Source organism: Heloderma suspectum, chromosome 16, assembly GCF_057233095.1.
Source record: "Heloderma suspectum isolate Gila_16-S chromosome 16, 16-S_ref, whole genome shotgun sequence".
NCBI classification, from domain to species: Eukaryota; Metazoa; Chordata; class Lepidosauria; order Squamata; family Helodermatidae; genus Heloderma; species Heloderma suspectum.
Window position 1 is genome coordinate 13,032,757 of NC_139473.1, and position 24,558 is coordinate 13,057,314.

The 24,558-nt window shown below is 46.3% G+C and overlaps 1 protein-coding gene across 3 annotated transcripts in view; it reads right to left on the reverse strand.

Annotated features, from left to right (window-relative positions):
* GALNT17 (polypeptide N-acetylgalactosaminyltransferase 17) overlaps positions 1-24,558 on the reverse strand; it is a 140,994-nt gene that overhangs the window by 49,732 nt on the left and 66,704 nt on the right. For all 3 annotated transcript variants that reach the window (XM_084822974.1, XM_084822976.1, XM_084822975.1), the window contains exon 3: positions 471-637. In XM_084822974.1, coding sequence (XP_084679100.1) covers positions 471-637 — 167 coding nt within the window. The remainder of the gene's footprint in view (positions 1-470; positions 638-24,558) is intronic.

Consider the following 24,558-nt stretch of genomic DNA (forward strand, 5'->3'; position numbering starts at 1 on the left):
GAAGCCAGATTCTGGCTGAACATCAGGAAAAACTTCCTGACTGTTAGAGCAATACGACAATGGAACCAATGACCTAGGGAGGTAATGGGCTCTCCCACACAGGAGGCATTCAAGATGAGGCTGGCCAGCCATCTGTTAGGGATGCTCTGACCTGGATCCCTGCACTGAGCAGGGGGTTGGACTTGATGGCCTTGTAGGCCCCTTCCAACCCTACTATTCTATGATTCTATGATTCTATAAGCAGACACGAAGGTTTTACAAGGTTGTTGAGATGCTAGAAAAGTCTTGGGAACAGAGTGTGCCATTCACATCCCAGATCCTATCTCACTGCTAAGGTTCCTTGCTGGTGGACATGGGACAGACACTGACTGACATTCCCTTTAACTATACAAAAGCACCCAGACTACACCAGGTATATCATCTATGACTGACCTGCATGCGCTGTCCTTCAAAAAGGTTAGTTTTCTCACCTTCGTCACTGTTGTCATCGACAAGGATGATCTCCTTCAAGAGGTGAGCAGGAGTATGATTTACTGCACTGTGTACTGAACGCAGGATGACCGACAATGCCTCATTCACAAAGATAAAAATAATAGAAAGCTGTGGGAGATCCTTGGGATATTTCAGTTCTTTACACCTGTGAAACAGAGAGACAAGGAAAGAGAGAGGGAGGGAGGGAGGGAGGGAGGGAGGGAGGGAGAGAAGGAGAAGCAAGGTTAGCCAAAAATAGCTTGTACAACCTCGGGAAGCAGAACACACACAAAGGCTGTTATTACTTTAAGCTAGGATGGACAAATAAGCCTATTTTCAGTCCATGTCACTTTTCCATGTGTTCACTCATAAGTCCATTCCACCCTGTCTCCATTTGAATCTGCACTTTTTAAAAATCCAGCACAAAATTGTGCACTTAAATACATGTTTCCAAATGCATCAATGCATTTTAATGGCTTTTGATTGAGCAATTGATTGATTTTCGTCAAGAACTACATCCAAACATTCAGGAAGTTGAATGGCCAGTAAAAATAACTCAGTTCTGTTCTACACAGTGGCCCCATGCCTTTGGAAGAAGTTTAGAATGCATACATTCTAAAGCAGCCCTCCAGAGGTGATGTACTACAACACCCAACATCCCCAGTCAAACTACCCCATGGGTGTCCTGCTTGGGGATGATGGGAGTCATAGTGCAACTAGAGTTCTTGCAGAAATCTGCAATGGAACCAAATGAGTTTGGATGTCTATGAATCCAACTGGTGGATTCAACAGCGGACCAGTTTCTCCCCTCTTGGGAAGATTCCACAGACTTGTGGACCAGTTTTCTAACTTTCCTGAATTTTGTGCAAATGTCATCATAGAAAAATACCAACAATAACAACAACAACAACAAGCCAAAATGAGCATTTTCTCCATAGGCTAAAGCGTGAACATGCACATCTGGGGGAAACTAGCACATTTTTTGCATGTGCAAATTTGCGCAAATGCAAATTTGGAAATGAAAAAGAATCTGATTCTGTGGATGGGTGGAAGACAGAATGAAAGGTGCCTGGCAACACAGATGGAATGGATTTTACACAGTCCATACATCCCTAAGTGCAACACATCTGGGAGGCACCAGGTTGGGGGAAGAGTTCCAAAAAAATGCAGTGTATTCAAATGCAGTGAGGGGCTGGCATTATATCTATTAGGCCATCCCTCTCACCAGACCCAGTCAGAATGGATTGGCAGTGGACTGCCAATCCTGCCATTCAATCCAGAATGGATTGGCAGTAGACACAAAAGAAAAGGCTTCACACACAATGCATAAATTGCATGTATGGAATTCATTGCCACAAGGTGTATTATATATTATTTAAATGTATATCCTAGCCTTCAAATAACATTATCAGGGCAGCTTGCAATAAACCATCAAAAACACACACACACACCCCGCTGCCAAATGAGTACATCAACATAAGCTAAACACAACAGTTCCGTAAAACTAGCTTCCAAATAAAACAGAGCAACGAAAGGAGGGATCGCCTCCAGCCTAGGGGAGCAATCCTTTGCCGATAGGCAACTACCTCCAAACTCTGAGATGACCACCTATCCAATGCAGGGTGGGTGGAGCACGGAGGGAATCTTCTTCTCCACGCTCCAGCCACCCAGCATTTGTGGCTAGATGGACGATTTCGGCTGCCTAGCTGTGGGACTTCGGAGCAGGCAGGGGCAAGAGAGGCTGGACGATGCATAGGAAGCATCATCCCAGCACTTCTATGCTCCCCATCCCTCTTCACCCCCAGGAATGCCCCCTTTTGCCCCACTGCTCTCTGCTCTTCTGAGCGTGGACCCCAGGGGGAACCGTGCCTCTTATAAGGTGGGGAGGGATGGGGCAGGGAGGGGGTGTTCTGGGAGCCCATCTCAGAGTGTGGGCTGTGAGGTCAGTTTCCAGAACCTAACAATCCAATGGCCGTCTAATCACTGTCTAACGGCCATAAGATTACGTCCTAGGTGGCTTTAGACAAATTCATGAAGGCTAGGTCTATTCATGCCAAAGAAATCTTGCTGCATTAAGCCAAAGGCATTTTCCAGAGCTCCTTCTGAGGCAGAAACAAAATAACTACTCCACAGAATGGATGTATACTATGCATCGGAAATATTAATACAAATCAATCATGATTAAAACCCATATCTATCATGTTTTCTACTCATGTAAGTCAATTCAGCTAAACTAATTTTTAAATATATTTTAAATATATTCTAAAATATGCTCATCATTTTCAACCCATGAGATATTTTATTTTATTTATATTTTATTTTATTTATATTTATATTTATATATATATATGAGAGAGAGAGAGAGACAGAGACAGAGAGACAGAGACAGAGAGTTTGCACACATGAGGATTAAAGGGGGAGGTGTGAGGGCATGCATGGAAGCCCTGTTCCCAACATTCCTCCTGTGCTGGTCCCACCCACACCCATTCCTGACCTTCCCACATTGAATACCAAGATCTGGGGTGGGGGGGTGTATTTGCATTCTCTTGTATGCAAGTAGAACTCACCACACAGTCATGAACCCTGATAAAGTAGAGTTCCCAACTCTGCAGAGGTCTCTACTTGCATTTAAATGAACACATGTCAAAGCCCTCTTCAGATCTTTCCACTCAATACCACAAGGTCAGGGACAGGGAGGGTGGAGCCATAATGTGGGGGGATTTCAGGGTGGGGCTTGTGTGTGCACCCCTGCCCCCCTTTTTAGCCATCATCTGTGCTGGCTGAATGCCTTCATCATGCTAAGCTGTATCAATGTCTATTTCCTATAACAAAATGCAATGAAATGAAATTGAACCACCATATTCAAGGCAGTGCGAGATGGAACATCAAATACTGGGGACAGAAAGTTGCCTTTCTGCTCCACTTCTGGGACCAAGTGAAAGCATCTCCTGGAGCAGATGAACCTTGAGGCTGATCCAGCAGGGCTCTACATAAGGCCTAATGTGTTCCCTCCAAAAAATGGAGGGTGCAGAGTTCACAAAGGGAGCTGATACATGTGGGGGTGTTTGCACAGTTGTATAACATGTAGGTTTCAGTATCTAAGCAAGCAAACATTCCTCCAGTTGCAAAGATAAATGGCATGCCTGAATCAGCCTTCTTTTAAATACAGCTTAAATTGATAAGATGGTACCTGGGCCTAGTGACCACAAACCGCAGCAAAGACAGCTCTATTTTAGTGAACTTAATAAATTTCCTCAATACTCCCTTGCAGCGATCTCTGATTCTGAAATATAGGAAGATTAAGGATGAGAGTGTTTTACCTGACATGTCTGCAAAGCTGGAGTGAAAAAGAAAATGGAAATGCTTGCCATTTTAACATAGATGTATTTGACTACCCTTGTTCACAAGATGATCAATATGGTACAGACTCCCTTCTCCATGTGTCCAGAATAATAACAACATTCAGGGATTGTTTCATATATAAATGACTTAAGAATGCTAAAGTGCTTGCCCATAGCTTGGAGAGCACGTTGTGATGTGGATTAATAATTCACACAGAGCTGGAATGTGCTGCACTATCAATGTGGGGATGCTTCCCAAAATGGCATCCCTCATTTAGAGAGCGATCCTATGGCCGCTAGACAGCCATAAGATTTTTTGGTTCTCAGAAACCTCAGTCCCCACCCCCTCCCTCCATGTAAGCAGAGCAGTTTGCCCCCATCTCCACACTCATAAGTGCTTGTGTACTGTCCACCCCGCTGCACGACTGACTCCCTGGCCGAGGTGCTTGAGGTGGTCTCTGATGTGCGTGTGCAGTCCCCTAACTTGTTGGTGTTGAGGGACTTCAACATACATTCGGGGGCCGTCCTCACAGGGGCACCTCGGGACTTCATGGAGACCATGGCTTCCTGGAAGCTGCACCATATTCCAACTGGGCCCACCCATGTAGCTGGTCATGCACTAGACCTTGTGTTTGTTTCTGGAGAAGGGGGGAGTGATCTGGAAGTCGGGGGTATATCCACCACCCGCTTGTCATGGTCAGAACACTATCTGGCGATGTTGGACTTCTCGGTTGCACAACCCCTCCGCAGGGGTGGAGGACCCATTAATATGGTCCGCCCCAGGCATCTTATGGATCCAAATGGATTCCTGAGTGTGCTTAGGGATTCTCTGGGGCACGCCAACAGCCACTCGGTTGAGACCCTGGTGGGTGGCTGGAATGCCGCAATCACTGGGGCATTAGATTGGATGGCTCCAAATGCCCTCTCCCCCTGAACAGGGCTCGGACTGCACCACAGTTCAATCCACAGTTATGAGCTCTGAAACAGGAGGTGAGACCGAGAGCGCCGGTGGCGGAAGTCTCGCTCCAAAGGCAATCAGACACAGGCTAGAACTGTATCTTCAGCCTATCACATGGCGGTGAAGGCAGCAAAAAAGGAATATTATGCTGTCTCTATCGAGTCTGCAGAGTGCTGTCCCAGGAGGCTGTTCCAAGTGGTCCGGAGCCTGGTCGGTCCAGTTGCTCCAGAACCGCTGGAGCATTCTAAGGCATCCTGTGAGGCCGTGGCAAGGCACTTTGCAGATAAAATTGATGGGATTAGGAGTGTTATTCCGTGCACTGTGGATACAGTTAGTGAGCAGGAGGCGGTCTGTGGCACACCAGTTTTGTGGGATGGGTTCCAGCTTCTTCCTTCTGATGAAGTGGACAAGGTGCTTTCATCTGTAAGGCCGACCACCTGCTTACTTGATCCTTGCCCATCTTGGCTCATTATGGGCTGCAGAAAGATACTGGGTGAGGGGATCAAGGCGGTGGTGAACACCTCCCTTGAAGAGGGAGTGATGCCATCAGCCCTCAAGGAGGCAGTGATAAGACTGCTCTTAAAGAAGCCCTCCTTGGATCCCCAAGTTCTGAACAACTTTCTCCCAGTCTCAAATCTGCCTTTTTTGGGAAAGGTGATTGAGCGGGTGGTGGCAATGCAGTTGAAGGCACACTTGAAAGAAGCCGATTATCTAGATCCATTTCAGTTGGGCTTCAGGCCGGGGCATGGGACAGAAACGGCCTTGGTAGCCTTGGTGGATGATATGAGGAGGGCTCTGGATAGGGGTGAATGCTCCTTCCTTGTTCTCCTCGACCTCTCAGCGACTTTTGATACCATTGACCATGGTATCCTCCTGGACCGCCTGGAGGGGTTGGGTATTGGAGACACCGTATTACGGTGGTTCCGGTCCTTCCTCTCCGGCAGGTACCAGAGGGTAGCACTGGGAGAGGAGGTTTCGGACCCATGGCCACTCACTTGTGGGGTGCCACAGGGTTCCATCCTCTCCCCGATGCTATTTAACATGTATGTGAAGCTGCTGGGGGCTATCATCAGGAGGTTTGGGGTGCAGTGTCATCAGTATGTGGATGACACGCAGCTCTACCTCTCATTCAAATCTTCACCAAGGTTGAAGATTTGAATGATTGTGTAAACTGTTTTTATTGTTGTACATCGCCCAGAGTGGCTGGGTGACTGGCCAGATGGGCAATTAATAAATTTAATAAATAAAATAAATAAAATAAACTCATAAGTACAGTGTGGAGCAGGCAAAAAGGGGGTTTTCCTGGGGGCGGGGAGGAGACCTTGAAAACATCATTACAACACTTCTTCTGCACCGTCCGCCCTCCCCCCTCCCACTCCAATGCGCCCCCACTAGACAGCCGAAATCAGCTGTCTAGCTGCAAATGCAGGGCAGCTGGAACATGGAAGAGAGGATCCACTCCGTGCTCTGCCCTCCCTGATAGTTGGCCGCCTCAGAGTTCGGATCCATAGGATTGTGCCCTATCTATCTATCTATCTGTCTATCTATCTATCACTGATAGTGGGATTCTGGCTGGATGCGCCTGATCTCGGAAGCTGAGCAGGGTCAGCCCTGGTTAGTTCTTGGATGGGAGACTGCCTGGGAATTAGGCTTCCTGCACTGAGCAGGGGGTTGGACGCAATGGTCTTGTAGGCCCCTTCCAACCCTATGATTCTATGATGTCAAGCAAAGGGCCGGATGCCCCCAATCTCGGAAGCTGAGCAGGGTCAGCCCTGGTTAGTTCTTGGATGGGAGACTGCCTGGGAATTAGACTTCCTGCACTGAGCAGGGGGTTGGACGCAATGGTCTTGTAGGCCCCTTCCAACCCTATGATTCTATGATGTCAAGCAAAGGGCCGGATGCCCCCAATCTTGGAAGCTGAGCAGGGTCAGCCCTGGTTAGTTCTTGGATGGGAGACTGCCTGGGAATTAGGCTTCCTGCACTGAGCAGGGGGTTGGACGCAATGGTCTTGTAGGCCCCTTCCAACCCTATGATTCTATGATGTCAAGCAAAGGGCCGGATGCCCCCAATCTCGGAAGCTGAGCAGGGTCAGCCCTGGTTAGTTCTTGGATGGGAGACTGCCTGGGAATTAGGCTTCCTGCACTGAGCAGGGGGTTGGACGCAATGGTCTTGTAGGCCCCTTCCAACCCTATGATTCTATGATGTCAAGCAAAGGGCCGGATGCCCCCAATCTCGGAAGCTGAGCAGGGTCAGCCCTGGTTAGTTCTTGGATGGGAGACTGCCTGGGAATTAGGCTTCCTGCACTGAGCAGGGGGTTGGACGCAATGGTCTTGTAGGCCCCTTCCAACCCTATGATTCTATGATGTCAAGCAAAGGGCCGGATGCCCCCAATCTCGGAAGCTGAGCAGGGTCAGCCCTGGTTAGTTCTTGGATGGGAGACTGCCTGGGAATTAGGCTTCCTGCACTGAGCAGGGGGTTGGACGCAATGGTCTTGTAGGCCCCTTCCAACCCTATGATTCTATGATGTCAAGCAAAGGGCCGGATGCCCCCAATCTCGGAAGCTGAGCAGGGTCAGCCCTGGTTAGTTCTTGGATGGGAGACCGCCTGGGAATCAGGCTTCCTGCACTGAGCAGGGGGTTGGACGCAATGGTCTTGTAGGCCCCTTCCAACCCTATGATTCTATGATCTATCTATCTGTGACATCTGTATACCACTGAATAGAATAAAATCTCTCAGTGGTTCACAATAAATATTAAAATACAATATTAAAAACACAACATTAATATACAGCATCAAAACACTTCCAACTACAGTAAAAATAATAATGATGATGATGATAATCAAGGAGCAGTAAAATGGAATGGCATAATTAATTTACTTAGAGCACAGGGAAAATCTGTATGAAGAAGTGTGTTTTCAGGAGGTGTTTAGAAGATGTCATATGTTCTGCCTCCTGAACTGCATGAGGGACATTTTTCCAGAGGGTGGGTGCCACCATCAAAAAGGTTGCTGCAGAGACTTATCGTCAAGTCCTTACTTCACCCAGATGTATAATTTAGAACATCCTACTCAGTGATGTGCAAACCTCCTCCCCTTGCTCACATTGTATCTGAGCCGCTAAGTATGTGCGTCCTCTGCCAACTTTCCAAATTGGCTCAGAATGTTTTGGCACTTGCACATTCTTGCAATGCTGCTTGGGAACTGTGTGTGGGGGCCAGCAGGTAGCACTTTGTTGTCTACACAACTGCATGATGCCCCTATTCATCACGAGCATTGATAACTTGGCCCGTTACTGGCTGCTGCAGGGAAGGGCCATGGTTTCATAGTAGAGCATGCACTTTGCACACAAAAGGTCCCAGTGTCAGGATTGAGACCAGGGCCTCTGCGGTTTCTGATGATTCTGATTCACAGCCAGAACTAGGAAAATCAGGCCAGAGAGCAGGGGAGGAGACTCCCGAGAGTCTCCAGGAGTTGGAGAAGAATCTTCCCAAGGCCTTGACAACTAGGTGGCCCAGGCTGAGACACTGCTCCCCCCCCCCACAGTGGGAAACCTAGTCCTTTCTGAGGAGGAAGGATGTGACTTGGTGGATGCAAGGGTGCATTGTCGGTCAAAGCGGGCAGAGTTAAGGAGTGGCTTGAGATGCTCTGCCAGAACAGGCTCTCATTGGAGAACACAATAGGGACCCTTCCTAATGGAGTGGCCTAAGCCATCTTTCCAATTTATCCATAACTGCTTCTCTTTAACTGAATGGCACCTACTCTGCCTTGCAAAAGCTGTCCCTAACAGAGAGCTTGGGATAGCTTCTTAGGACCTAGGGCAGTCTTTGAGTTTCACTGACGTTGTATTGTGGAAAGGCTCTCCAATTGCCTAAGAAAAGCCATGACTAGTTTTGAAGTTTGAATCTCTGTTGCACTGATTGTGTAGAAGGAGGGCTATTCATCATGACACCTGGGTCCTATCTCTGGTATTTCCATGTGAGGCTGGGAAAGACTCCTGTCTGAAAGGCTGGAGAGCAGCTGCTGGTCAGTGTGGGCAAATGGGGAGGGCCAAAGCTTATTGGAAGTGTTATTGTTGTTGATGATAATGATGACGATGATTAACATTTATATGCTACTTTTTTAACTAAAAAGCCATCAAAGGAGTTCATAGCAATTAAACACAAACAACAAACAACAACAACAACAACAACAGGCAGCTCACAAGAGTCCTTATTGATCCCAAATTCCAATTAACTCAGATAATCTGAACAGGAGCCAGAAACAGATCTTCATGCCCAGCAGTATAATCCAAGACAGGGTCCCAAGCCATGGGATTTCAGGCATGCAACAGTTCAGGGTTCAAGAGAAGTCCAAGCAAAGGAGTGCCTGGTACCAGCGATGTTGTACCCACAAACCTTTTTTGCCTGTGCGCCAGCTTTTATGTTGGGGCAGGGTGACTAGAGCTCCTCAGTTGTCAATCCAGCCCTATGGGAAAGCATGGAGTTGAGAACCCTGCCTAACTGGTTGTTTTCCTCTCACTTTTTCAGCCATCAGTGTTATCTAGGAGACAGCCTTGGGCATGCTCCCTCCTCAGCTGAGTCCAGCTGTTGGCTGCTTATCAAAGAATGTTTCTCAGGCTGTGCAACTCAGGCACACCTTCCCAGGCTAGCTCTGGCTGCAGTTGAGAACTAGTAGCTGTCCCCCCATGACTGTAATCCTCTGTGAAGACAGATAGAGATGAATTCCCAGCACCCTCACATTCCACACTTTGACTAGGCCCAAAATCAGCTTCTTCTATCTCTGAATCAGCTTCTTCTATCTCTGAATCTTCTGAAACCAGGGCGACAGGCTGTGTCAGCCCGACACAGGATTGGGAAAGCAAGAGCGGTTGGAGGCAGATGCTTCAGGACCCTGGACAGGTCCCACAGAAGAGGCAACTGGTTCCGAAGAGCGTTGAGCACTGCTGGGCATTTATAATACGTGTGTGAGGGTGTGGTGTCCCTGTCCACTTCTAGCTCTGCCCACACCCATTTTGGTTTTGTTCCCCACCCACTGCTGACATGCGTCCTTCAAAAGAATCCCACGGAGGCCTTACATTGTTCCTGACTGAGATCTAATTTAGCATATTTGACTCGGTAAGCAAAACTTTTAGAGAAGCACATTCTGTCAATTTTATGTGGTCTAGAAACATCTCAGACATTTGATTCCCACAGCTGTAATCACTGGCACTGAAATATATGATTGGGGTGGTGCTGGTGGAATCAATTAAGCACACGTGCAACTCAGTCCTGTGCATGTTTACGCAGAGGAAAGTCGCAGTGTTGCCAATGGGACTGACTCCCTAGAAAGTGTGTTTAGGATCTCAGTGAGGAAGGCTGATCCTATTGGGAAGGGAAAGAGAGACTCAAAGGCAGAGGGACCACTAAACGCTAAGCCCTGCTGGTCTTGCACTGGCAGGGTGGAAGGTGAAGGGGCATGCAGAGAGAAAATAAGCTGGTCTACTCTGCCCCCTTATTGGGGTCATCTCAAAGCTTCTCCCGATCCATCCCTAGTATGTCCCCCTTTTTTTGTTTCTGACAGCAGAACACTGATAGTGAAGCAGAAAGGGTGGCAAAGATTTTTGCACTTACAACGGGGAGACTAGTGAGTGGCTTTCTCTAGCCACTAACCTCAATCTCTATGGTCAGGGATGGTGATCTGCTGTTTCATATAGCCCCTGAGATGCCCTTTCAGGTTCCATGGCATTGCAGCCATAATGTGGTGTCAATGTTATATTCAAACAAATGCAAATCTTTACTTGGAAATCTATTTTTATTGGCGTACTTCTTAATAAAATATTAATAGCATATACTTCTTTTGCATTATTTAGGTTTTAATTAAAAACAATGAAGGCACTGAAAACATGCTACTTTTAGCCCGTCTGAAGACCTGTGTGCATAGTTTTATGTGCTTCTTAGAGACAGTTACTTCTGGGGTGGGGGGGTACTTCCAACTTTGATTTTGGGTATTGCATCTTTCCAGCTGCAATTTGGCAAAATTGACAAAAAGTCAATTTGATTTTTCTTACATACATTAATTATATCACCAATTAATTTTATGAAACAAGGATTATATATATATATACACACACACACACACACACACACACACATATATTTCAAAGGGAAACATTTTGTTGGGGGAATAAAACAGCAGTGGAAAGTTTTCCATGGGAAACAAAATCCACCCCACATTGTTCATTCCTATGGAGGCTCACCTTAGCAGTGTGAGATAACACGATTCAAAATACCCTCAAATCATATGATAAAGCTTTCGACCACTCCCCCATAATTACAAAGGGAGTTGCTTGCTTGCTTGCTTTTGATCCTGTGTTGAAAACAAACTTCTTTCAAATCTCCATTCATACTGAGAGTGTAAGTTATTGCCTTGATTAGTGGATGAGCTGAAAAATGCTTGATTAATTCTCTTCCACACAGACTCCAAGATCAACCAGAACGTTAATTGAGCTGTTCTTGATTATGCAAAGCTTCTGAGAAGATATTGAGGACGAGACTTCAGAACTATATTCATGATGCTTCCCTTCCATCCAGACTTCTCTATACTGAAAAACATTCTTAGATTTAGATAAGTACTTTGTTGTCTGCTTTGCATCCTTCAAAGGGAGTTATCAAAAGGAACTCAATTTTTGTCTAATTGATGAAACACTAAGTTTCCCCTCTAAAGAAATCTGTTCCTTTCTCAAAATACTTGATGATGGAACTCTTTGAGAGAGTTTGCAGCAACAGAACCAGTTTTAGGCTTAGTTTATCTCTGGCATGGTCAATTAGCAGTCCGATGGGCGGCGCAGTGCTTGGATGTGATGTGTAGCTCTGTTGTGTTCCTTAAGATATTGTTTTTACATGGGTTAGGTAGGATGGGAAAAAATCACTGGGATCCCCCCAATGGTGGCACCATAGGAAACTGATAACCTCTTGTCTGGATTACTGCAATGCATTATATGTGGGGCTGCCTTTGAAAACGGTCCGGAAATTTCAGCTGGTCCAAAATAGGGCAGCAAGACTGTTAACAGGAACTGGCCAGTGAGCTCATATTATGCCAGTACTTTTCCAGCTGCACTGGCTGCCAGTCCATTTCTGGGCCTGATTCAAAGTGCTGGTCTTAACATTCAAAGCCCTTAACGGCTTGGGGCCAGGTTACCTGAAGGATCGCCTCCTCCCATGTGTGCCTGCCTGGACCTTAAGATCATCGTCAGCGGCCCTCCTCCGTGAGCCCCTGCCAAAGGAAGTGAGGTGGGTGGCTACTAGAAGGAGGGCTTTTTCTGCTGTGGCACCCCGGCTCTGGAATGAGCTCCCTGGTGAGGTTCGCCTGGCACCTACATTGTATTCCTTTCAGTGCCAGGTGAAGGCCTTTATATTTTCCCAGGCATTTTAGCATTTTAGCTTTCTAGACTTTTGGCTTCGCTGTTTTAAATCTGTATTTTAAATTCCTGCACTGCTGCTAGGTTTTATTGTGGTTGTATTGTTATATTGTGGTTTTAATGTTCTATATATTTTAAAGTGTTTTATTGTGTGCCGTTTGGTTTTAATTTTTGTGAACCGCCCAGAGAGCTTCAGCTATTGGGTGGTATAGAAATGAAATAAATAATAAATAGATAATAAATAAATAAATTGTGAATTCTCCCCTGCCCCCAGTTGCTGACAGGGCTAAAATAGGGAACCCATGGAGTTGTTGTCAGGAGCTGCAGAGAGTAAAATGGATAGCCTTGGGGTCTGCTTGGAGCTTCCTCAAAGTGGTGCCCCACAGGTTGCAGGAGTGAAGTTCTCTCAGGCTCTGGGCGAACTCAACTCACCCAGGATCCTCCTGGACAGGAAGGAGTATGAGAGGGCTTCCTGTTCCAGTTAAGCCTTGCCTGAACAATATGGTCTTCCTGAGCTCTGGTGTGCTCCTATATCTTGGTTGCTCTTCAGTCCTGACTTTTGGCTTGCTCTTTGATTCCAACTACTGGCTTGATTGATTCCCTGGCACAATTCCTGGCTCATCTTAGACTGCTGTCTATAGCTCAGCCCTGTTCCATGTGGTGAGCTACCAAAAGAGAGAGTGTCCTTGATGCTGAAGTTTTCTTAGGCTCCCAATTGACTCCATCCACACTGCCCAGAGAGCTTCGGCTATTGGGCGGTATATAAATGAAAGAAATAAAATAAGGCTGGCCATTCGCTTCCCCTAATCAAGAAGGACTATGGGGGCTTCCTATTCAGGCTGGGGGTTGGCCGAACCAGAGCACTAACCACTGCTTTGGGGTTCTGATTCTCACAACTCCTATACATGTAAGGCTCTTTTCAGGTGATTTAGACTCTGAAAAAGGTGGGACCCTGACAGCATGGAGAAGCTCCATGTGCATACTACAGGTGGGGATGGTGGGGCATATAGAGAGGTTTTCTCAGACCTTATTATAAACAAGGCACGTGCAATCCTGCTCTTTCCTGTCCTCATGATTACAACAGGTCTGAAATGTACTAGATCTTCAGCTGAGCAAGTGATGCACATTGGGACAAAAAATTCCAACTTCAAGTATAACCTGATGGGATCTCAGCTAGCAGTAACCAACCAAGAAAGAGATCTTGGAGTTGTGGTGGACAGCTCAATGAAAATGTCAATCCAGTGTGTGGCTGGTGTAAAAAAGGCAAACTCTATGTTAGGCATAATTAGAAAAGGAATTGAGAATACAACTGTCAATACCTTACTGCCTTTATACAAATCTATGGTGCAACCACACTTAGAATACTGTGTACCGTTCTGGTACACACTTAGAATACTGAGTACCGTCCCTAAAAAAGGATATTGTAAAGCCGGAAAAAGTGCAGAAAAGGTCAACTAAAATGATCAAAGGGCTGGAGCATCTCCACTTTGAGGGAAGGTTACAACAGCTGGGATTGTTTAGCTTGGAAAAAAAAGTGGGTAAGGGGAGACATGAGAGAGGTGTACAAAATAAAGCATGGTGTGGACAATGTGGATGGAGAAACATTCCTCGCCCCCCATCATAATACTAGAACCAAACAGGGTCATCCCATGAAGCTGATTAGTGGGAGATTCAGGATGGATAAAAGGAAGAACTTATTCACACAACACATAGTTAAACTATGGAATTTGCTATCACAAGATGTAGAGATTGGCCACCAATTTGGATGGCTTCAAAAGGAGACTGGACAAATTCATGGAGAAGTCTATCAATAGCTTCTAGTCCTGATGGCTATGTGCTCCCTCCAGTATCAGAGGTAGTGAGCCTATGTGCACCAGTTGCTGGGGAACATGGGCGGGAGGGTGCTGTTGCACTCATGTCCTGCTTGTGGTTCCCAGTTGGCAGCTGCTTGGCCACTGTGTGAATAGAATGCTGGACTAGATGGACCCTTGGTCTGATCCAGAAGGGCTCATCTTACATTCTTATGTAGCCATAGGAGAAGGGACAGCAGGTACAATCCCAATGTCCCACACATACATTCACTGTCACATGACCTGGTCTGCATATAGGGATGGCCTTGAAGACTCCTCTGTTGGTCATAGCTCAGTGGGGTAAGGATGAGCACAGGCTTAATCTAGGAGCAATATCCATCATGTTCAGGACCCACAGCCCAATTCAAGCCAGATAATTTAATAACTGTGCTAATCACTAGCTCCAGCCTCCTGCACCACCAATTGCTGGTTTCCCAGCAAACCAGAAGCAATGAACTTCATGAGTCAAGGGCAATCATTAGAACCAGCCTGAATATGCTCCAGAACCAGGCTGAATACGCTCAGCTGACCCCATCAAGCTAATTAATTAATTACTTATATTAAATTTATTAATCGCCCATCTGGCTGGTCACCCAGCCACTCTGGGCGATGTACAAGTATATAATAGAACAGTTTAAATTAAGACAAGCAATAGCCTACAAAGCCCTAATGTCAGCGATTCAGCTTGAGTAATTCATTAACGGGAGAAGCTACTAGAGAGTCTTTTTCTCATCCTGCCTGGCCCCTCCTTGTCTGCCTGGCTCAGCACCTGAACATCAGCTGGCCTTGGGCCACATCTTCTTCCTCTGGCTCTTTGTCTTTGGTCTGCTTATGTTGTAAATGGGTCCTCAGTTGCAGCCTCTATCTGAGGCCTGACAGCCTGAAATGAGAAGCTTGGGGACAAAACAGAGGAAGTTGTGCGATTGTCCAGCCTTGAACATATCCAGAAGTCAGTGCAGCCAGAGCTGCTGTCCATCAGCTTCCTCTCTATTCTGGACTTCCAGGAACCATAAGGGAGGTGCTGTCTATTCTAGTGACCCTCAGCATGTACACTTCAGAGCACCAAAAATGCATTTCTGATAGGGGCAGGTATCAGGGGTCACTGGGAGCAGTTGTCCTGTGTTGTGAGCCACTGGGCATCTTCTCAGTTTCCTGGTGCCCTGGACTTCATGCTTTAGTCCTTGGACTATCTCTGCTCACCCAGGAAGATCATGTGTCAGGAGTGTTTCTGAGCGCAGGGAGTGGGATAGTAGTTCAGATGCTGAAAAAGAACCGCCAGACTTGGGGGAGGTATGTTCCCAGGCTAGTCCAGACAAGATTGGCCCAGCTTCTCAGGTTTCAAAGGTCCAGCTGCAGGAGAAGGTTCCCTCTTCACCCCCACCCCCCTATGAGAGATAATGAACAGGGAGAGGTGGGGTTTGGGGAATCTGAATTAATAGATGCCAGATGCAGAGCAAAGAGGGAGAAGGCCGAGGCGGAACTTAGATGGTCTACCCAGCTGGCCTTGTGTGAACAGCTGTGCCTAGAGACCTCTAGAGAGAGAGAAAGACCTCCCCGCCATCCCTTAAGTTAGGCTAGCGAGACTGCTTTCCTTTCAAATGGCGGGCAACTTTCATAGCTATCTTTTGAACCCCCTGAAGGCATTTCCTTGTAGACTGAGAATCACTGAGAATTTGCATCAGTATGACCCTGTGAAGAAATGGATTAAAAGCCATAGATTGAAGCCTCTTGGCTGGGTTTGATTTGGCATTTGAAGTTCAGTGGGGGCAAAAGGAACCCTGACATCATGAGATCCTCCTGGACAGAAAGGAGGATAAAAGAACCTCCTGTTTCAGTTGACCCATGCTTGAGTAACAAGTTCTTTCTGAGCTCTGGTGTATTCCCATATCCTTTGATTTGCTTCCTTGATCTTGCTTTTTGGTTTATCCTTAATTCCTAATTTGTTCCTTGGTCCTGATTCCTGGCTTGCTGGATGCTCAGTGGAGATGGAGGGAGCGGTGCCTGATGGAGAGTGCCGAGAGGCGGCACTCTGCCCGCTTGGTGCTAAAACAACAGTCGCGTCCTGAGGATCCCCGGATAAGAGGGAGGACCTCTCCATAGCCCATAAGTTCAGAGTTTTCCTGCTCTTCCCCTGCAAACGGGGACCAACTGCCTTACCTGGAGCTTAGGCTACTCTGCTAACTACCCCAGTGCGTTTCCTTGCTTAGTCGCTGGTGATTAGCATCTGAAAGAGTCATTAAGTTGAAAAGGAATAAAGCCTTGGAAAGAATCCTTTGTCTGTGTCGTGAGTTGGCTATTGGAGGGGACTTAACAAGGTACCTACGGCGCTCCTGACAGCTACCGTTGTTTTAGCGCCAAGCGGGCAGAGCGCCACCTCTCAGAGCCCTCCATCAGGCACCGCTCCCTCCGTCTCTGCCGAGCGTCCAGCAAGATCCCATCCCCTGCTCTCTCACTGCGAGGGTCACTATCTCTCTCAGGAATGCAGGCAGGAGGAATCTCTCCCTGCCGCTGTGCCTGTGAGAGATGAGCGAGCTCCTCTCCCACGGGTGGTTGGTCCTCCTCAGAATCAGAACTACTCTGGGGCTCTATGGACTCAGTGTCCACCCTGACAATGCCAGGCAGAGATGCAGACCTAAGAGGGAAACATCAGGGGCGGAGCTCAGATGGTCGACTCAGTTAGCTATGCGTGAGAGGCTACGCTGGGGAGTAGCAGGCGGGGGGGGGGAGGACCTCCTTCCCTAAGTTAGCCTAGTCAGACAGCCACCCTTTCAAACTGCGGGCAACTTTTGGTGATCCCATTTGAATCCCCTGGAGGCATTCCTTCGTAGCCAGAGAGTCTTGGAGGATTTGCATCTGTAATGAACCTGTGAATAATGAATTAAAGGCGTGAGACTGAAGCCTCTCTTTCTGTGTGTTTGTGAATGCTTGAGGAGGGAGGGGGCCAAGGGAACCCTGACACTGGCCCAAACTAATTCTGGAGCTAATATTATGCAAAGTTGGGTGAAAAGCAAGTCTGGTTTCCTCCTAACGCTACATTTCTCCTTTGTGATTCCTTCAGCTGAGGAAAAGGTCCATACTTTTTGCAGATGAAAGAAAAAAATAGAACACATCCTCTTCTAAAAACAAAAACAAAAAAGGCAGAGAAAAAAGAGAGATTGGTGAATACATGCTGTGTTACTTGAATCGCTTAATTTTGTGAATTGCCTAGCAACTTCCATTAGTCGGTGTATGTTTTCAGAGTTAAGTTTAAATTAATACACTCTTTGGAATGTCGCTCAGTCAGAGGGGAGTTTAACCGGCTTCTTAGCTAATGTGGCAATCAAACCCATTGAAGCTAAGTTCTCTAAACTTGCAACTATTTTAATCAGGAGCAGATATATCTGAGTGAAGCATTTGAGGTTTTTTATTGTGGGTTTTTTTTCTCCCCATTTTGAGTTTTAACTTCCATAAAATCAGCAATAACACTAACAGTTTTCTCCTGCAGAATGTATGTTTATGTGCAACATGTATATAAAGAACGAGAGCAACTCCAGTTTCTTTTTTAGGTTCCATTATATTTATTTATTTATTTATTTATTTATTTATTTAATTGTGGCAGTGCCTTGGAGTGATTAGTCCCATGAGAGGCCCAGAGGGGACTGCTGGCTGGCATGTAGTCATATGACCACGTGAAGGAAGGGTAGGTCCAGCTTACCTCAAATGAATAGCTCCAGCTATCTCTGGCCTCAAGGTCATAAATGGCCTAGTTCTGTGGGGAGGAGTAGAGTGCTTTCAGAGGGGCCTGTGTGAAAAAGTGTCACCTCTCCCTTTAACCTTCCATTCTGGAGGGGAGGGGTGAGCACCAGAGACTGGCATAGTTAGGGCATATAGTTGAGGAGGGCTACCGTGTTGATTTTCTTGGTTCTCATCTTGCCTCAGGAGAAGGAGGTATCATGCCTGGCATGGCTTATGAGAAAGTATGCATAGGCAGATCCAGATCTTTTATTGTTTTAATCTGTATTTGGGTTTCCAACCATTCGTACTTGTATTCATTGGCTTTCTACCAATTTGGCTTTGCAACTTCCAATCTTGTACCAATTCAACTTCAGAGCTGTTGGAGTGGCCCTCCTCTGTGTCCCACCAGTGTGAGACATACGCTACTGTGGGAAGTGGAAGAGGGCCTTCTCTGCTGTGGCCCCCCAGTTGTGGAATGCCCTCCTCTTGGAGGACTGATCGGTGCAGACATTGGTCTCATTTCGGCACCAAGTACAAACATGGCTTTTTACCAAAGCCTTTGAGGGCTAAATGCATTCCCTAAAATAGCACACTGTTTTAACTGTTTCATCGTTTTAGATTTTAAATCGGTATTAGCTTGCTTAGCGGTTTAATAAGTTTTAGGTGTTAAAATTATTTATTGTTTTATACTGCTTAAATTGATTTTATCTGTACACTGTCCTGAGATCTTAATGATACAGGGCAGGATACAAATGTTCTACATAAACAAACAAATAAATCATGTCCAAGCCCCCTTTTCCCTTCTTGTACGTAAGTTAGCAACTTCTTAAAGCTGTGCGTTCTCTCCAGCTTGGGTCAGTGCTAAGTCCACCATTACTCTGTCATTAGCACTTCTAACTTTATTTTTGTCCTTGGCTCTGGGGAATCAAGGCAACCAGTTTGGGTCCCTGATCAGGCAGAGTTAATGAGGCTAAGCAGGCCTGAGGACTCCCCCATTAGAGCAATATGACAATGGAACCAGTTACCTGGGGAGGAAGTGGGCTCTCCCACACTGAAGGCACTCAGGACAAGGCTGGACAGCCATCTGTCAAGGATGCTCTGACTTGGATTCCTGCATTGAGCAGGGGGTTGGACTCGATGGCCTTGTAGGCCCCTTCCAACCCTACAATTCTAGGATTCTATGAAGCTGGACAGCCATCTGTCAGGGATGCTCTGACTTGGATTCCTGCATTGAGCAGGGGGTTGGACTCTATGGCCTTGTAGGCCCCTTCCAACCCTACTATTCTATGATCCTATGATTCTATGATCTCAGGCTGGTAGCAGGGGGTGGGGGGTGGCAGCTTTCCATTAGAAGAGGTTCAGCTTTGAAATACATTCTTCCCTCTGCCTTCCTTTACATAGGGGAGGAATGTTGCATTCTGCAAGGGAAGGAGAAAAGAGCCAGAGAAATATCTAGCATATCGCAACTGCCATGACTCCCGATCCTTCCAGCACACACACTCTGGCAAACTAACACAGGATGACCAAATCAGTGAGACTTCTCTATTGAACGAAATCCCACAGCAAAAGCTTAATGGTTACGCTCTTCAGAAATCATACAGCTGATGGACATTAGCTATAGGCACTAAGTAATACCCAAACAATCTAAAGCTAAAAACTACAACCAGGAGATCCACACAACGGCTTTTCCCACTGAAATCTCTGCGGCTCAAAACAACAGGGGAAGCGGCCCAGGACGTCTAAGGCCATCTTTCCCAGGCAATTGAGGACAAGGGTCAGTAACCTGAATAATTCCTGGGGTCAACCTTCCCAGGCAATCAAAAGCAAGAGTCCTAGACAAGGCCCAAACAAATCCACGCACAGAGACTTCATCTAACCTGGAATGTTGATTGTAATGAAATACAATAGAGGTGAATCTAGACAGCCCACACTCCTGTTTTGCAGCTCCATTTGGATTGGAAACATGATGGCAAATTTGCTATTTGATTTTTTTAAAGTGTGTGTGGGGGTGGGGGGTTGGATTGCTATCAGTTATTTTTACTTCAAAGGAGCATGCACAATTGTGGCTCCTTGGGTCTGTTGTTTTGCTGCTGCTGTTGTTTTACTTAAAAATAATGGCAGTGACGATACCACCCTAATGGCAGAAAGCGAAGAGGATCTAAAGAGCCTCTTGTTGAGGGTGAAAGAGGAGAGTGCAAAAGCTGGTTTGAAACTCAACATTAAAAAAACGAAGATCATGGCATCTGGCCCCATCACTTCCTGGCATATAGAAGGGGAAGAAATGGAAGCAGTGACAGATTTTACTTTCTTGGGTTCCAAGATCACCGCAGACGGTGACTGTAGCCATGAAATTAAAAGACGCTTGCTCCTTGGGAGGAAAGCTATGGCCAACCTAGACAGCATAGTAAGAAGCAGAGACATCACCTTGCCGACAAAGGTCCGTCTAATCAAAGCTATGGTTTTCCCAGTAGTAATGTATGGCTGTGAGAGCTGGACTATAAGGAAGGCTGAGCGCCGAAGAATGGATGCTTTCGAACTGTGGTGCTGGAGAAGACTCTTACGAGTCCCCTGGACTGCAAGGAGGTCAAATCAGTCCATCCTAAAGGAAATCAACCCTGAGTGCTCATTGGAAGGACAGATACTGAAGCTGAAGCTCCAATATTTTGGCCACCTAATGCGAAGAGAAAACTCCCTGGAAAAGACCCTGATGCTGGGAAAGACTGAAGGCAAAAGGAGAAGGGGACGGCAGAGGATGAGATGGCTAGATAGCATCACGGATGCAATGAATATGAACTTGAGCACGCTCCGGGAGAGAGCGCAGGACAGGAAGGCCTGGCGTGCTATGGTCCATGGGGTCACGAAGAGTCGGACACGACTGAACGACTGAACAACAACAACAACAATGGCAGTGACAGAGGAGTTCTTCTCTTGGCAGCCCGGATACTATTTTCTTTCCCCAAGAATGCCCTGGACAAGGTGTCATTCTGTGGAATTGTGGAAGGTGGAAAATGGTGGTAACTAGAAATGCCAATGATCACTGCCTGATCCACACACACCTCCCTTACACATCTGGGTTCTTACAATTATACACTTGGCTTTTCCAGAAAAAAAAATGAATGGGAAAATTTTCTAGAAAGTGTTTTGCCATTCTTTTTTCAGTGTAAATTATGCTAATTGAAGGATTTTTTTCAGTTTGTATCAGAACATTTTCTGATGTCCTAGAGAGTGGTTGAAGGACCTCCCTCACCCGTATCAGCCTCCCTGCACTTTAAGATCAGAAACAGAGGCTTTTCTCATTTTCCCACCTGTGAGAGCAGTCAGGTGGGTGACCACATGTGAGACGGCCTTCTCTGCAGTGGCCCCACACCTTTGGAACAAGTTGCCATGGGAAGTCTACTGTACTCCATCATTGTAGGCTTTTAAGAAGACTTTGAAAACATATTATTTTATCGTGGCCTTCTCTCGATAGGATTGCCGTTTTTGCTGATTTTATTGTTGGCTTTTATTGCTGTTTTTAATTTTATTGTGTTTATGTTTTTATGGCTTTTAATATTTTAAATGTTTTTATGTATTTTAGTCTGTAAGCTGCCTTGGGAGCTGCCAAGAAATATTTTAAATAAATAAAATGTTAACATGTTTATTTTACTTGTATTTAGTAACCAAAACTGAAAAAAGGACCCCATGTTAGTATTTTGTCCCAAGTAGTTGGCCTGAAATATTTGAAGGGGGGAATTAAAGCACAGTTAATGTGATTTAAATGTTATATTATGTAAATGTTTTTATTGGAATACTTGTAAAAATGTGAAGACAATAGCATGTGGTTCCCTTACGTTATTTAAATATAAGGAAAAAACTAAGGTACCAAAAACTGTTGACACACCAATACATTTTAGCAACTGTGCATATGATATGGTAACAACCACCCATCTATTTCAACAGAGTTTAACTGTATTCTGCTGAGGTTTCTGAGGCACCATCTGTTTCACTGCTGCTCTCTGTAAGTTAAGAACATAAGAACATAAGAAGAGCCATGCTGGATGAGACCAAGGGTCCATCTAGGGCTGTCAGAGAATTCCGCGACGGATCTCGGTGAGGCTGAATGCCAGTGCATTTGGCCCCCCGAAATCCGTCACGGAAAGAAGCCCCCACCCACCCCACGAAAGACACGTGGGACGAAGTCCCCGCCGCCCCCACCCCACGAAAGACATGCGCAACGGAGCACTTACCTGCTCCCGTCTGCGCTGCTTTGCAAATGGCAGCCGTCCTGCGGCCGCCATTCTCTTCCTCCTCTTCATAGCTGTGATAGGCTATGTAAATACTTACGTAGCTTATCACGGCTAACGCAGGGACGCCATTTACGTCCCTGCGGAGGCCGTGATAGGCTATGTAAGTATTTACATAGCCTATCACAACTCAATACAGGGACGCAAATGGCGGCGGCTACAACAGCCACCATTTGCATCCTTGCAGGGCTGCCCAGTGGCTGGAGCCGGTCGGTGGCTCCGCAGCTTGGCCGCGGAGCATTGCCAGCCAGACAGGATTCCGGGGGGAGGGATGGAGCACCTCCCCCCGATCAAGGATTCCGGGGGGAGGGACGGAGCGCCTCCCCCCCCCCATGGATTGCCTGGTGCGGAGCCAGTTAGGTGTTTTGTACATCCCTAGGTCCATCTAGTCCAGCCTCCTGTTCACACAGTGGCCCAACCAGCTGTTGAAAGGAAACCCACAAACAGGGCATGAGTGCAACAGCACCCTCCCATCCATGTTCCCCAGCAACTGGGGTACATAGGCTCACTGCCTCTGGTACTGGAGGTAGCACATACAAGACTAGTAGCCGTTGGTGGCCTTCTCCTCCAGGAATTTGACCAACCCCCTTTTAAAGCCATCCAAAGTGGTGGCCATCACTACATCCTGTGGTTGCAAATTCCATCGTTTAACTATTCATTGCTGTGTGAAGATGTCCTTCCTTTGCTCTGTCCTGAATCTCCCATCAATCAGCCTCATAGGATGACTCTGGGTTCTAGTATTTTGAGAGAGGGAGAAAAATGTTTCCCTATCCACATTCTCCACACCATGCATGATTTTGTAGACTTCTATCATGTCTCTCTTTAGTTCTATTTCACACTAAGACATGTATGTATTTTAAGGTCAATTATGTATTCTCTCACACACTTGCTAGAAATAGCCACAAGAATATGAATATATATATATATATATATATACACACACACACACACTCACACACCTTGGAACTTCCAAGCCTGCATACTATTGTATTGGTAATCAACATCTGTTCATTGTTCCTAACAAACTTATGAAATGAATTTTTTAAAAAAAATTAAATTTCCTAATGGCCCATCTGGCCGATCACCCAGCCGCTCTAGGCGATGTTTGTTGTTGTTGTTCAGTCGTTCAGTCATGTCTGACTCTTTGTGACCCCATGGACCATAGCACGCCAGGCCTTCCTGTCCTGCGCTCTCTCCCGGAGCGTGCTCAAGTTCATATTCATTTCATCAGTGATGCTATCTAGCCATCTCATCCTCTGCCGTCAAAGTAACACATTGAAACGTCGTCTAAAAGAACCCTAAGCCACCCCAAATGCCTGTCCGAACAACCAAGTTTTCAATGCATGGCAGAAGCTCATTAAAGAGGGGGCATGGCGGAGTTCCTTAGGGAAGGAGTTCCACAGAGTGGGGGCCACCACAGAGAAGGCCCTCTCCCTCATCCCCACCAGCCTAGCTGTCCTGGATGATGGGACAGAGAGGCCATCTGAGGCTGATCTTGTTGAGTGGCCTGTCTGGTGTTGCTGGAGGCACTCCTTGAGATAGGTTGGCCAGGAACCATATAAGGTTTTAAAGGTCAAAACTAACACCTTGAATTTGGCCCAGAAAACAACTGGGAATTCTTTCCCAGTGCTTTATTTTCTAACAGAAAATTCTCCTTTTCATAAATTCATTAGGATTTTGGAAAATTTTCTGTCCCACATCACTGCTTGCAAAAGCATAAATGTCTTAAAATAGATTGACATTCCAATATATAGTTCAGCAGTGCAGACACAGCATCCCCAATCTGTCTCTGGCTCAAGGTACAGGCCCTCATAGCCTGCCCTAGGGCAGAGGGGTTTCCTGGTGAGTGAGATTGAGTTTTTATGGATCATGATCATGGCAACTCCCCTCCCCTCTGTCCTTCCAGCCTGGGCTGGTGCTGCACCGAGTAACCAAGTGGAGAAAGTTGGGTCATGTCTACACTCCACTTCTTTCCCACCCACTTTTTTCCCACCCAGTTTTAGAAGTAGGAAGAAGTGGGACTTAACAGGCTGAGAGACTTTTTACTGGAATTGTTACTGACTCATATAACAAGACAGCCACTGGGAGATAAACTCCAGGACTTGCTGATCACATAGTACCAAATCCAGCAATCCTGAAATCATGGGACTGCACTTCAGAAAAGATTGTGAAAGGGTACACAGAAAGTTCTAAAATCCTCGTTTCACAAATGCAAGCCAAACCAGCAAACCCAAAAAGAGCGGGATTTCCCTGCGACGGCCATCCCTACGTAACAGCAGCTAGACTTTGAAACAGCAAAGCAATGGAAGGACAGCCCAACTATTTCAATAGACGTGGTATAGCAGAGTTTTGGACATCATATTGGCAGAGAAGCTAACGCAGCAAGTAAGGATAGCCAAGGGACAACCAGATGGAGACATATTCAGTTCTGTCTGCAAGGAAAAATAGCAACCTGGACAAACAACTCCCATCTTCTCACAATAACTTAGAGCAGAATTCATTTGGGTAATTTATAAAATGTGTACACTTTTGATGTCTGACTTTT